This window comes from Balaenoptera acutorostrata, chromosome 5 (genome assembly GCF_949987535.1).
Source record: "Balaenoptera acutorostrata chromosome 5, mBalAcu1.1, whole genome shotgun sequence".
In the NCBI taxonomy this organism is placed as follows: Eukaryota; Metazoa; Chordata; class Mammalia; order Artiodactyla; family Balaenopteridae; genus Balaenoptera; species Balaenoptera acutorostrata.
Genome location: NC_080068.1, coordinates 50,725,239 through 50,740,468, shown reverse-complemented (window position 1 = coordinate 50,740,468; position 15,230 = coordinate 50,725,239). Strand labels below are relative to the sequence as shown.

The 15,230-nt window shown below is 35.7% G+C and overlaps 1 protein-coding gene across 2 annotated transcripts in view; it reads left to right on the top strand.

Annotated features, from left to right (window-relative positions):
• The window catches only part of USO1 (USO1 vesicle transport factor), a 90,218-nt gene that overhangs the window by 20,373 nt on the left and 54,615 nt on the right, over nt 1–15,230 (top strand). For both annotated transcript variants that reach the window (XM_057546221.1, XM_007165556.3), the window contains exons 2-4: nt 7,244–7,330; nt 7,408–7,472; nt 14,513–14,589. In XM_057546221.1, coding sequence (XP_057402204.1) covers nt 7,244–7,330; nt 7,408–7,472; nt 14,513–14,589 — 229 coding nt within the window. The remainder of the gene's footprint in view (nt 1–7,243; nt 7,331–7,407; nt 7,473–14,512; nt 14,590–15,230) is intronic.

Genomic DNA, 15,230 nt, shown 5'->3' with positions numbered 1-15,230 from the left:
TAGGTAGCTCTAACTACCTAGAAAAAAAATTATCAAAAGATGTACAAGACCTGAGAAGCAAGAAGGACTACAGTCCTGCAGCCTGTGGAACAAAAACCACATTCACAGAAAGATAGACAAGATGAAAAGACAGAGGGCTATGTACCAGATGAAGGAAGAAGATAAAACCCCAGAAAAACAACTAAATGAAGTGGAGATAGGCAACCTTCCAGAAAAAGAATTCAGAATAATGATAGTGAAGATAATCCAGGACTTCGGAAAAAGAATGGAGGAAAAGATCGAGAAGATGCAAGAAATGTTTAACAAAGACCTAGAAGAAGTAAAGAACAAACACCTAGAAGAATTAAAAAACAAACAGATGGACAATAAAATAAGTGAAATCAAAAATACACTAGAAGGAATCAATAACAGAATAACTGAGGAAGAAGAATGGATAAGTGACCTGGAAGACAGAATGGTGGAATTCACTGCCGTGGAACAGAATAAAGAAAAAAGAATGAAAAGAAATGAAGACAGCCTAAGAGACCTCTGGGACAACATTAAACTCAACAACATTTGCATTATAGGGGTCCCAGAAGGAGAAGAGAGAGGGAAAGGACCCGAGAAAATATTTGAAGAGATTATAGTCGAAAACTTCCCTAACATGGGAAAGGAAAAAGTCATCTAAGTCCAGGAAGCACAGAGAGTCCCATACAAGATAAACCCAAGGAGAAACACGCCGAGACACATAGTAATCAAATTGGCAAAAAATAAAGACAAAGAAAAATTATTGAAAGCAGCAAGTGAAAAGTGACAAATAACATACAAGGGAATTCCCATTAGGTTAACAGCTGATTTCTCAGCAGAAACTCTACAAGGCAGAAGAGAGGGGCATGATATACTTAAAGTGATGAAAGGGAAGCACCTACAACCAAGATTACTCTACCCAGCAAGGATCTCATTCAGATTCGATGGAGAAATCAAAAGCTTTACAGACAAGCAAAAGCTAAGAGAATTCAGCACCACCAAAGCAGCTCTACAACAAATGCTAAAGGAACTTCTCTAAGTGGGAAACACAAGAGAAGAAAAGGACCTACAAAAACAACCCCAAAACAATTAAGAAAATGGTCATAGGAACATACATATCAATGATTACCTTAAACGTGAAAGGATTAATTGTTCCGACCAAAAGACACAGGCTTGCTAAATGGAGACAAAAACAAGACCCATATATATGCTGTCTACAAGAGACCCACTTCAGACCTAGGGACACATACAGACTGAAAGTGAGGGGATGGAAAAAGATATTCCATGCAAATGGAAATCAAAAGAAAGCTGGAGTAGCAATACTCATGTCAGATAAAATAGACTTTAAAATAAAGAATGTTACAAGAGACAAGAAAGGACACTACATAATGATCAAGGGATCAATCCAAGAAGAAGATATAACAATTATAAATATATATGCATCCAACATAGGAGCACCTCAGTACATAAGGCAACTGCTAACAGCTATAAAAGAGGAAATTGACAATAACACAATAATAGTCGGGGACTTTAACACCTCACTTACACCAATGGACAGATCATCCAAAATGAAAATAAATAAGGAAACAGAAGCTTTGAATGACACAATAGACTGGATAGATTTAATTGATATTTGTAGGACAGTCCATCCAAAAACAGCAGATTACACTTTCTTCTCAAGTGTGCACGGAATATTCTCCAGGATAGAGCACATCTTGGGTCACAAATCAAGCCTCAGTAAATTTAAGAAAATTGAAATCATATCAAGCATCTTTTCTGATCACAATGCTATGAGATTAGAAATCAATTACAGGGAAAAAAACGTAAAAAACACAAACACATGGAGGCTAAACAATATGTTACTAAATAACCAAGAGATCACTGAAGAAATCAAAGAGGAAATCAAAAAATACCTAGAGACAAATGACAATGAAAAGACGATGATCCAAAACCTATGGGATGCCGCAAAAGCAGTTCTAACAGGGAAGTTTATAGCTATACAAGCCTACCTCAAGAAACAAGAAAAATCTCAAATAAACAATCTAACCTTACAACTGAAGGAACTAGAGAAAGAAGAACAAACAAAACCCAAAGTTAGTAAAAGGAAAGAAATCATAAAGATCAGAGCAGAAATAAATGAAATAGAAACAAAGAAAACAATAGCAAGGATCAATAAAACTAAAATCTAGTTTTTTGAGAAGATAAACAAAATTGATAAACCATTAGCCAGACTCATCAAGAAAAAGGAGAGGACTCAAATCAAGAAAATTAGAATTGAAAAAGGAGAAGTTACAACAGACACCACAGAAATGCAAAGCATCCTAAGAGACTACTGCAAGCAACTCTATACCAATAAAATGGACAACCTGGAAGAAATGGACAAATTCTTAGAAAGGTATAACCTTCCAAGACTGAACCAGGAAGAAACAGAAAATATGAACAGACGAATCACAAGTAATGAAATTGAAACTGTGATTTAAAATCTTCCAACAAACAAAAGTCCAGGACCAGATGGCTTCACAGGTAAATTCTTTCAAACATTTAGAGAAGAGCTAACACCCATCCTTCTCAAACTCTTCCAAAAAATTGCGGAGGAAGGAACACTCCCAAACTCATTCCATGAAGCCACCAACACCCTGGTACCAAACCAGACAAAGGTACTACAAAAAAAGAAAATTACAGACCAATATCACTGATGAATATAGATGCAAAAATCCTCAACAAAATACTAGCAAACAGAATCCAACAACACGTTAAGAGGATCATACATACACCATGATCAAGTGAGATTTATCCCAGGGATGCAAGGGTTCTTCAATATACACAAATCAATCAATGTGATACACCATATTAACAAACTGAAGGACAAAAACCATATGATCATCTCAATAGATGCAGAAAAAGCTTTCAACAAAATTCAACACCGATTTTTTATAAAAACTCTCCAGAAAGTGGGCATAGAGGGAACCTACCTCAACATAATAAAGGCCATATACAACAAACCCACAGCAAAAATCATTCTCAATGGTGAAAAACTGAAAGCATTTCCTCTAAGATCAGAAACAAGACAAGGATGTCCACTCTCACCACTATTATTCAACACAGTTTTGGAAGTCCTAGCCACGGCAATCAGAGAAGAAAAAGAAGTAAAAGGAATACATATTGGAAAAGAAGAAGTAAAACTGTCACTGTTTGCAGATGACATGATACTATACATAGAGAATCCTAAAAATGCCACCAGAAAACTACTAGAGCTAATCAATGGATTTGGTAAAGTTGCAGGATACAAAATTAATGCACAGAAATCTCTTGCATTCCTATACGCTAATGGTGAAAAATCTGAAAGAGAAATTAAGGAAACACTCCCATTTACCATTGCAACAAAAAAATAAAATACCTAGGAATAAACCTACCTAAGGAGACAAAAGACCTGTATGCAGAAAACTATAAGACACTGATGAAAGAAATTAAAGATGATACCAACAGGTGGAGAGATATACCATGTTCTTGGATTGGAAGAATCAACATTGTGAAAATGAGTATACTACCCAAAGCAATCTACAGATTCAATGCAATCCCTATCAAATTACCAATGGCATTTTTTACGGAACTAGAACAAAAATTCTTAAAATTTGTTTGGAGACACAAAAGACCCGGAATAGCCAAAGCAGTCTCGAGGGAAAAAAACGGAGCTGGAGGAATCAGGCTCCCTGAGTTCAGACTATACTACACAGCTACAGTATTCAAGACAATATGGTACTGGCACAAAAACAGAAACATAGATCAATGGAACAAGATAGAAAGCCCAGAGGTAAACCCACGCACCTATGGTCAACTAATCTATGACAAAGGAGGCAAGAATGTACAATGGACAAAAGACAGTCTCTTCAATAAGTAGTGCTGGGATATCTGGACAGCTAGATGTAAAAGAATGAAACTAGAACACTCCCTAACACCATACACAAAAATAAACTCAAAATGGATTCGAGACCTAAGTGTAAGACCAGACAGTATAAAACTCTTAGAGGAAAACAGGAAGAACACTCTTTGACATAAATCACAGCAAGATCTTTCTTGATCCACCTCCTAGAGTAATGGAAATAAAAACAAAAGTAAACAAATGGGACCTAGTGAAACTTCAAAGCTTTTGCAAAGCAAAGGAAACCATAAACAAGAAGAAAAGACAACCCTCAGAATGGGAGAAAATATTTGCAAATGAATCAACAGACAAAGGATTAATCTCCAAAATATATAAACATCTCATGCAGGTCAATATTAAAGAAACAAACAACCCAATCCAAAAATGGGCAGAAGACCTAAATAGACATTTCTCCAAAGAAGACATACAGATGGCCAAGAAGCACATGAAAAGCTGCTCAACATCACTAATCATTAGAGAAATGCAAATCAAAATTACAATGAGATATCACCTCACACCAGTTAGAATGGGCATCATCAGAAAATCTACAAACAACAAATGCTGGAGAGGGTGTGGAGAAAAGGGAACCCTCTTGCACTGTTGGTGGGAATGTAAATTAATACAGCCACTATGGAGAACAGTATGGTGGTTCCTTAAAAAACTATAAATAGAATTACCATATGATCCAGCAATCCCACTATTGGTCGTATACCCAGAGAACCATAATTCAAAAAGACATGCACCCCAATGTTCACTGCAGCACTATTTACAATAGCCAGGTCATGGAAGCAACCTAAATGCCCGTTGGCAGATGAATGGATAAAGAAGAGGTGGTACATATATACAATGGAATATTACTCAGCCATAAAAAGGAACGAAATTGGGTCATTTGTTGAGACGTGGATGGATCTAGAGACTGTCATACAGAGTGAAGCAAGTCAGAAAGAGAAAAACAAATATCGTGTATTAACATATGTATGTGGAACCTAGAAAAATGGTACAGATGAACCGGTTTGCAGGGTAGATGTTGAGACACAGTTGTAGAGAACAAACGTATGGACACCAAGGGGGGAAAGCCGCGGGGTGGTGGGGATGGTGCTGTGATGAATTGGGCGATTGGGATTGACATGTATACACTGATGTGTATAAAATTGATGACTAATAAGAGCCTGCTGTATAAAAAAATAAATAAAATAAAATTCAAAAATTAAAAAAAAAATTAAAAAAAAAAAAAGATCAGCAAGACCCAAGTAGAAGAAATTATACTCATACTCAGGAAAACTTTTTTGGCCTAAGAAATTCTTTAAGCTGAGAGTACTGAGATTTATCTCTTTTCAGGAGATATTTATGTAGTTTTTTTCATGGTAAAAAAAAAAATTATAGTAGAAAAACTATCAACCAATTATTTAATAAAGAGAAAGTTTTAGTTTCATTTTGGAAAGTCAATATAATTACTATGAAGTAAATACAGTTTAAGGTAGGAATAATTTCAAAATGTTAGTAGTTAGAATGAATTAAATCAAAAAGTAAAGCTAAGCTCAGTTAACATACTGCATTTGCAGTATGAAGAAATGCAAATCAGTATAGTAAAGACTTCTAGAAATCCTACAGTGCAGAAACATATTTAATTTTGTATAACCTTGTGTTTCCCACTGGTTCTGTGATCATAGGAAGTCTTTTGATATCTTCTGGGACACCGGAAGTCTATAGAACATAATTTGGAAAACACTATATGTATTTAAGCCATTAATTTCAATACATAGGATGCAAAAGTTTGTGCTATGCCAAAATCATATTTATAGAATCTTACTAAGAACTGTCATTAAGGAATAAATAATAACAAAATAGTAACAAACTGTTAGAGCTATAAAGGACCTGAGTATAGTGGTTTAAAAAACTGTTCTTTATCAGATGTTTTCCAAGTATTTTCATCTATTCTGTGGCTTATCTTTTCATTCTCTTAACACTGTCTTTTGAAGAACAGGAGTGATGAAGTCCAAACTACCATGTTTTTCTTTTATCAGTTACACTCTTAGTATATGTCTGAGAAAACTTTGCCTACTTTAAAGTCACAAGGATTTTCTCCAGTGCTTTCTTCTAGAAGTTTTTATAGTTTTAAGTTTCCAAATTCTTTTTTAATGCAATTTTACATACACACACAGTTTGGTACTTTTGCTACAGTGGGCTCACAATTTACATATAGTTTTACCACTTGCTCTTCCCCCCCCACTATTTATTTATTTATTTATTTTAAATTAATTTATTTATTTTTGGCTGTGTTTGGGTGTTTGTTGCTGCACGTGGGCTTTCTCTAGTTGCAGTGAGCGGGGGCTACTCTTCTTTGTGGTGCACGGGCTTCTCATTACGGTGGCTTCTCTTGTTGCGCAGCACGGGCTCTAGGCACGCGGGCTTCAGTAGTTGTGGCATGCATTCTCAGTAGTTGTGGCTCGCGGGCTCTAGAGCACAGGGTCAGTAGTTGTGGCGCACGGGCTTAGCTGCTCTGCAGCGTGTGGGATCTTCCCAGACCAGGGCTCGAACCCGTGTCCCCTGCATTGGCAGGAGGATTCTTAACCACTGCCTCACCAGGGAAGTCCTCCCCACTATTTATTAAATCACAGTATTTTCATGTCAGTACAGTTAATTTTTTTGAGTAGCTGCATAGTATTCAACTGAAGAATGTACCACAATTTATTTAGTTTTTCTTCTCTTGATGGACAGTTGTTTCCAATTTTTTCCTATTGTAAATAATGCTGCAAGGTTTATTTTAAAGTTCAGTTCAAATTTTAATTCCTGCACATTTATTAAAAGCTTGGAACATTTCACCTTTCTAGATTTTGAGGCACACTTTAAATTTTTGATAAACAGTCTGACTTTTCCCGTTCAAATATATAGTGGAAGCGTTAGGGTGAAGTTATGATGTAAACAATGATTATTTACAATTTTCTTTTATTAACTTCCCATCATATACCATAACCCTAATGGATTAGGCAACCCTCTTGGTTCAAACAGCTGTAATAGGTATGTTTAGAAAGCTCTGGTTCTACTGATTTCTCTTAATTCCTGAATTTATATGACTTACTTTATTTGACTTCTCTTCCACCACTTTCATTTTTCAAGTCTCTGTGAAAAATCTATTTGATCTCTGTAACAAGATTATAATACTACCTAGTTATTTCGATTTGTGTAAAGACTATTTCCATGACATCCCATTTATTGATTTTTTTTTTCCAAAATAAATGGTATAAATTTGGGGGAAAATTTCATGTTTCTTTTTTGTTCTTTTTATTCTATTAATGCTATTTCATTTTTCCCTGACAGATTCAAAAGCTTTGTGATAGAGTAGCTTCATCTACTTTACTGGATGATCGAAGAAATGCTGTGCGTGCTCTCAAATCATTATCTAAGGTCTGTAACACTTTATCAGTTATTAAGTTTATTAAGTTGGATATTAGTTACTTAAATAACATTTTTCTTTTGTGCAGAAATATCGCTTGGAAGTGGGTATTCAAGCTATGGAACATCTTATCCATGTTTTACAAACAGATCGGTATGTCTCTATTTAATGATTTTTCTCCCTAATTTTTCTTGAAATTTTAATTAATTTGTTTTAGAGTCACTATTCCAGAAACGATTGACATATTAAGGCTATTAAGTTTTTACTTTCAGTTGTCATTTCAGTAAACAGTTATTGGATACTAGGTGCAAACCACTGTGCTAACTAAGCATTAGGACAGACATAATCTCAACCTTCAGGGGTTGAAAGTTTTCCATTATATGAAAATGTAATGAAGTTACTGCTAATTAAAGGCTTAAAATTTGGAGTTTGAATTGACCAAGTGAATCTGTTGATTTTCGTTCAGATATACTATAATGTACTGTTCTCTAATATAATATGAATATTATGGTATATCAGTTATTCAGACTTTCTTTTTTGGGGGAGAGAAATAAACTGTACTAATAGAATGATGTCTTAAGGGAAAAATCACTCAGCCTAGTTTTTGCTCTTTCAATTTCTCTTTAGGAGAGTATCTGCATCTTTGGTTTTAATTAACAACTATACATGAATAATTTTCAAATTTTACCCCTAGTTAATAAATATATCCTAAAGCTTTAGCTGTTCAACAGACTTTTCTACCATATCAAGAGCTCTCAGAGGTATCTTAAATTATAAATGTTCAAAAGTTAATTTGTCTCTAGTTGTCCTACTCCTGTTCCACCACATCCCCCCTACCCGCCCAATCCACTTCAACTGCCTTTTGACCCAAGTTCATCCCAGTTAGCACCTTTCCATTAAAACAGGAAACTGGAGGATTTGTGCTGAACTTATCCCTCTCCTTAACCCATTATGCCCATCCAGACAAAAAAAGAAGCTGGAATCCGTGAATTTTCTTCATTTCCATTGTTGGGCTTAGTTCTGGCTCTCAATATCAATCACTTAAGCCATTTTCATAGCTGCTGTATTAGTTATCTATTGCTGCATAACATATTACCTCAAAACTTACTGGCTCAAAATAACAAATATTTATGTCACAGTTTCTGTGGATCAGGAATTCAGAAGTGGCTTAGCTAGGTGGTCTGGTTCAGGGTCTCTCATGAGGTTGCATGCAAGATGTCGTCCAGGAGTACAGTCATCTGAAGGCTTGACTGGGGCTGGAGTATCTGATTCCAAGATGGCTCACTCACACTGCTGTTGGCAAGAGGCCTCAGTACCTCACCTTGTTGCTCTCTCTGTAGGGCTGCTTGATCATCCTCATGATATGGGAACTGGCTTCTCCCAAAGCAGGTGATCCTAGAGACAGAACAAAGCCACAATGCCTTGTAGGACTTAGTCTCAGAAGTCACATATCATCAGTCCCATCACATTTTATTTTATTAGAAGCAAGTAAATAAATACAGCCTACACTTAAAAAGAGGAGAATTAGGGTCCACCTTTTGAAAGGAGCTGTATCAGAGAGGTTTTTTTGACATATTTTAAAACCACCACCACCTCAAACTGTATTCTTTGCCTCTGATCGCTTTGTCCTTCCATTCATTTCAAGAATTTCATTTCATTTACATTTCTGTCTGAAATGTAAATCTTCTATCACTCACCTATTTAATGTATTTCATAGCTCCGTGCAGTGTGAAGTCCAAGTTCCTCAAACAAAGCAAAGCATATAAGCTTTTTAAAGATCAAGATGCTGCTTGTCTAACCTCATAACCCCTTTTGTAATTATATTTCAGCAATGCCCAGCTGCTTGTTCATACCAGTTAGAACCTTTTCTGTCCTCCTCAGTGTAACCCACATTGTCTACCTTTCAAAGCCTACTAATTCTAATGTGTTTGAATAAATCCACTGGATATGTCAGGACTGTCTGTTTTATTAACACCAGAGTGGGCAACTGCAGTAGGCAGAATAATGGTTCCCCCAAAGATATTTATATTCTACCAGCACAACCTATGAATGTTACCTTAGATGGCAAAGGGGCTTTGAAGATATGATTAGGTTATGGATTTTGAGATAGGGGAGATTATGTTTGGTTATCCAGGTGGGCCCAGTATAATCCTGAGGCTTCTTAAAAGTAGAAGAGGAATGCAGAAGAGGAGGTCAGAATGAGGTGATATGAGAAGATCTCAGCCTGTCTTTGCTGGCTTTAAAGATGAAAGGAGGCCTCTAGAACTGGAAAAGGCAAGGAAATGGATTCTCCCCTTAAAGCCATCAGAAAGGAAGGCAGCCCTGCTGAGACCTTGATTTTAGTCCAGTGAGACCCATTTCAGACCTCTGACTTCCAGAACAGTAAGGTACTATATTTGTATTGTATGAGCCACTAAGTTTGTGGTAATTTATTACAGCATCAGTAGAAAACTAATAAAGTAACCCAAGTCAGTTACCTGCTTTAAACAATATTCCAAGTTATGAGAAAATGGGCCTTAGGTCAGAAAAACTTCAGTGTGATTATTATACATACATATAATTTTTCTTTTTTATTTCATGTGTCTCTATGTATACATTTTCTCACTGAGTCTTATAAAGTTGGTAATGAAACGACTAACATTTTGATATGGAAAACAGAACCTACCTCTATGTAAAGTGGCCCTTATTGTCATTTTTAGCGCACAGTAGAAAATAAGTGTGTAGATACTCTAGATATAAAGGTTAAGAAATATATTTTTTAAAACATTTATAGCACATTTACTGTGTGCCAGGTACCATGTTTGGAAATAGGGTGTACCATATAGCCTGGTGAATGTGTGAACTAATAATTGATCATGTTAGAGGCTGATGGGTGTTTTATTATGACCCTTAGGCAACAAACAAAGCCAAACTTCTCTGAGCCTTCTTGTGTTTCATTCCTTCTCTTGTGCTAAATTCCCTTTCCATTTGCTTCCAATACTTATCTGTTATCTTCTGTTCTCAAAATGTTCTGTGAGTGTTTTCTTAACTTCACTGATTGCAAAGGTCTATATTGTGCAGCCGTCTCTTTCCACTTCTCATCTTCATTACTCTTTTATGCTTCTGCTCTTGGCCTAACTAACACTCTCAGAATCCTTCAACTGAATCCCCTTCATGCCTGGCTACATCACAGAGAGTTGTGTTCCCTTTCTTGGCCTGGCTTGAAACTCTCCATCTGTCCATGGGTCTGCTTCTCTTATAGCCATCTTGAGGAGAGACTACTCATTCTCCCAAGTCCCACACTCAGGGCCTGAAAGTTGTCTGATGGAAACTGGTGTTTCCAAACCATGACACCTCAGTAGTTTTTTGGGTTTTTTTTTTAAGTGTACATTTCAACGGTTTTAGTATATTCACAAAGTTGTGCAACTATCACCGCTATCTAATTCCAGAACATTTTCATCACTTCAAAAGAAATTCAGTATCCATTAGTTGTCATTGCCTATTCCCTCCTCCCCCCAGTGCCTAGCAACCACCAACCTCCTTTGTATCTATATAAATTTGACTGTTTTGGACATTTCATATAAATGGAATCATACAATGTGTGACTTTTGTGTCTGGCTTCTTTCACTTAGCATAATATTTCAAGGTCCATCCGTGTTATAACATGTATTAGTATTTCATCCCTTTTTTGTCTGAATAATATTCCATTGTATGGATATACCATGTTTGTTTATCCATTCTTCTGTTGACAGACATTTGGGACATTTCCGTTTACTGGCTGTTATGAATAATGCTATTATGAACATTTGTGTACTCGTTTTTGTGTGAACATATGTTTTATACAAAGGAATGCAGTTGTTGGGTCATGTGGTTTAACTTTTTAAGAAATTGCCGAACTCTTGCATGGAGGCTGCACCATTTTATATCTTCATCTGAAGTGTATAAGGGTCCAGTTTCTCCTCACCAACACTTGTTACTGTCCCTTTTTTAAAATGGCCATCCTAGTGGGTGTAACTCGGCATCTTATTTTGGTTTTGATTTGTATTTACCTGATGACTAACGATGTTGCATATCTTTTCATGTACTTATTTACCGTTTGTGTATCTTTTTTATTTTTTTTAATGATTATTATTATTATTATTTTGGCCCTGAGGCATGAGGGATCTTAGGTCCCTGACCAGGGATTGAACCCGGACCACCTGCAGTGGAAACGTGTAGTCTTAACCACTGGACCACAGGGAAAGTCCCCTTGTATATCTTTTTTAGGGAAATGTCTAAGTCTTTTGCCTGCTATTAATTTGGTTACTTGTCTTTTTATTATTCAATTGTATGTATACATTCTGGATACAAGTCCCTTAACAGACATATGATTTGCAGATATTTTTTTTCCCATTCTTTGGGTCGTCAAAGGACACTTTTTTTTTTTAATTTATTTATTGTATTTATTTTATTTTATTTTTTTGGCTGTGATGGGCCTTCGTTGCTGCACGAGGGCTTTAGTTGCGGCGAGCGGGGGCTACTCTTCATTACGGTGCACGGGCTTCTCATTGTGGTGGCTTCTCTTTGTTTCGGAGCATGGGCTCTAGGCGCACGGGCTTCAGTAGCTGTGCACAGGCTTAGTTGCTCCACGGCATGTGGGATCTTCCCAGACCAGGGCTCGAACCTGTGTCCCCTGCATTGGCAGGCGGATTCTGAACCACTGCGCCACCAGGGAAGCCCCAAAGGACATTTTCTTGATAGTGTCCTTTGAAGGACAAAAGTTTTTAATTTTGACAAAATGCAATTTATCTGTTTTATCTTTTCTTGCTTATGCTTTTGGTGTCAAATCTAAGAAACCATTGCCTAATCCAGTGCTTTGAATATTTGTATCTGTGTTTTCTTCTAAGAGTTTTATAGCTTTAGCTCTTACATTTAGATCTTATATCCCATTTTGAGTTAATTTTTGTATATGGTGTGAAGTAGGGGTCCAGCTTCATTTTTTTGCATGTGGATATCTAGTTGTCCTAGCACCATTTGCTAAAGAGATTGTTCTTTCCTCATTGAATGGTCTTTGCATCCTTGCCAAAAATCAATTGAAATAAATGTTAGACTTTATTTTTAGACTCTCTATTCTGTTGATCTCCATGTCTGTTCTTATGCCAGTGCCACAGTCTTGATTACTATAATTTTGCGGTAAGTTTTGAAATCAGAAAATGTGAGCCCTTCAACTCTGTTTTTCTTTTTGAAGATTATTTTGGCTATTCTGGATACGTTGAATTCCCATACAGATTTTATGATCAGCTGGCAGCTGGGATTTTTATAGGGACTGTGTGAATCTATAAATCAAGTTGGGGTATATTACCATGTTAACAACATTACATCTTCCTATTCATGAACACAGATTACCTTTTCATTTATTTGAGTTTTAGGTAATTTCTTTTAACAGTGTTTTGTAGTTTTCAGTCTTGTACTTTAGTAAAATTTATTCCAAAGTATTTAAATCTTTTTTATGTTATTTAAATGGAATTGTTCTTTTAATTTTATTTTCTGATTGTTCATTGCTAGTATACAGAAATACAACTGATTTTTTTTTTAATTATTTATTTATTTATTTATTTATTTATGGCTGTGTTGGGTCTTCGTTTCTGTGTGAGGGCTTTCACCAGTTGCGGCGAGCGGGGGCCACTCTTCATCGCGGTGCGCGGGCCTCTCACTATTGCGGCCTCTCTTGTTGCGGAGCACAGGCTCCAGACGCGCAGGCTCAGCTGTTGTGGCTCACGGGCCTAGTTGCTCCGCGGCATGCGGGATCTTCCCAGACCAGGGATCGAACCCGTGTCCCCTGCATTAGCAGGCAGATTCTCAACCACTGCGCCACCAGGGAAGCCCTGATTTTTTTTTTTATATTGAGCATATGTCTTTCAATTTTGCTGAATTTGTTTACTAGTTCTAATAGGTTTTTAGTGGATTCCTTAGGATTTTCTGTGTACAGGATCATGTCATCTGGGAATAGGTGTAGTTTTAGTTCTTCCTTTCCAATCTGTATGCCTTTTATTTCCTTTTCTTGCCTAATTGCTCGAGCTAGAACCTCAAGTTCAATGTTGGATAGAAGTGGCTGGAGGAGACATCGTTATCTTGTTCCTCATCTTAGGGGTAAAGCATTTAGTCTTTCACCGTTACATATGTTAGTTGTTGGATTTTCATTTTCAGGAAGTTCCCTTCTGTTCCTACTTTCTCAATAGTCTCTTAAAAGATGTCCCTCAAAATTTCTCAAAAACAAGAATGATAAATAATAATAATTTTAAAGACCCACTTCATTTGAGATTTATATCCTCTGGTTGTGACCCCTTTTGTCCCTCATCTTTGCTTTCACTCCTAGTCACTTCTTCATATTCACTGGATCTTTCTGACCTGTATCTCACCCTTGCTTTTCACTCTATATGCCATCATCCTCCATCATGCTTTCAAAATTTGTCTGTTTATCAACAACTAAAAAATCTTATACTTCCTGAAACAAAAGAGAAAAGAAAAAAAGAAAAAAATCTTACACTTCCTGACATTATAAATAGTACATGTTTACCATAAGATTTTTTTTTTTTTTTTTTAGAAAATAAGATATAAATCAGGGAAACAAATTCTAGAGGTCCAACTAGAGATAACACTGTTATGTTTATATAAACATTATATGTGTTATATAAAGATTATATATATATTATAAAGCATATATGTAAACATACAGACTTATAAAATTACCTGGCTTGTACTAATTTTGCTGGTTTTAAAGTTGGGTTTAATTTACAAATTTATTTATAAGGTTTTCTTAAAATATATATAGACACACATGAATGTATATATATATTTTTTGCTAGATTGGATCATTCTGCACATTAATTGTTAATATTCAGTTTTTTCCTACTGGCACTAAATCAAGGGTGTTTTAATTACCATGTCATTAAACATTCTTTAAAAATACATTTTATAATTGTTGCTATAGGTATGGATTTACCACACTTTTTAAAAAAATTATTAGACATGTAGGTTGCTTCTAATTTTTCACTATTATAAATAAAAATAAACCTTTATACATCTTTACAGTTTGCACTCTGATATTTTCTTAGGGTAGGTTTTCAGAAATGGGATTAATATTTCCTACAGTCTTGTTAAATAAGAGTATAAAATGGTCATAACAGCTATACTCTAACTAGCAGTGTATAAGTATAATAATTTCTTTCTTCCAGTTCGGATTCTGAAATAATAGGTTATGCTTTGGACACACTATATAATATAATATCTAATGATGAAGAAGAAGAAGTAGGTAAGTTTCTTTTACTGTGTTCTCTGTACATAAAATCAACTGGATTGTGCCAATTTTGCTGGTTTAGGGTTGAATTTATTTTATAAATTTATTTATAAGGATTTTTTCTTTTTTTCTTCTTTTTTTGTTTTCTGCTTTTTGGTTTTTGTTTTTCATCAATAAAGGGAAGACATTAGCTTAGTTCCAGAAAAATATCTTTAAGATGATTGCTTTGTATGTGATTTGGAGATGGAATTAGATTCTTCTTTTTTAACAAATATTTTTCCCTCTCTTTGTATTGATTTTAGTTGAGCAGAATGAATATTAGTATTCTCTAGATTAAATAATCATTTTTGGCTATTGATTAAAAATCAGACTATTTTATTAATATGTTACCTGGTGAGCAATATGAAGTTAGAGGGTTTTTCCTGATATATACTTAAACTTTTCACATAAGACTTACGTTAACTTATAAAGAGCAACAATTTTTTAAATTTAGAAGGTTTTGTCTTGTTTTGTTTTGTTTTGGTGACGCCACGCGGCTTGCAGGATCTCAGTTCCCAGACCTGGGACTGAACCCAGGCCACAGCAGTGAAAGCCTGGAATCCTGACCACTAGGCCCACCAGGGAACTCCCAGCATGTGAAATACTTGACTGGAAGT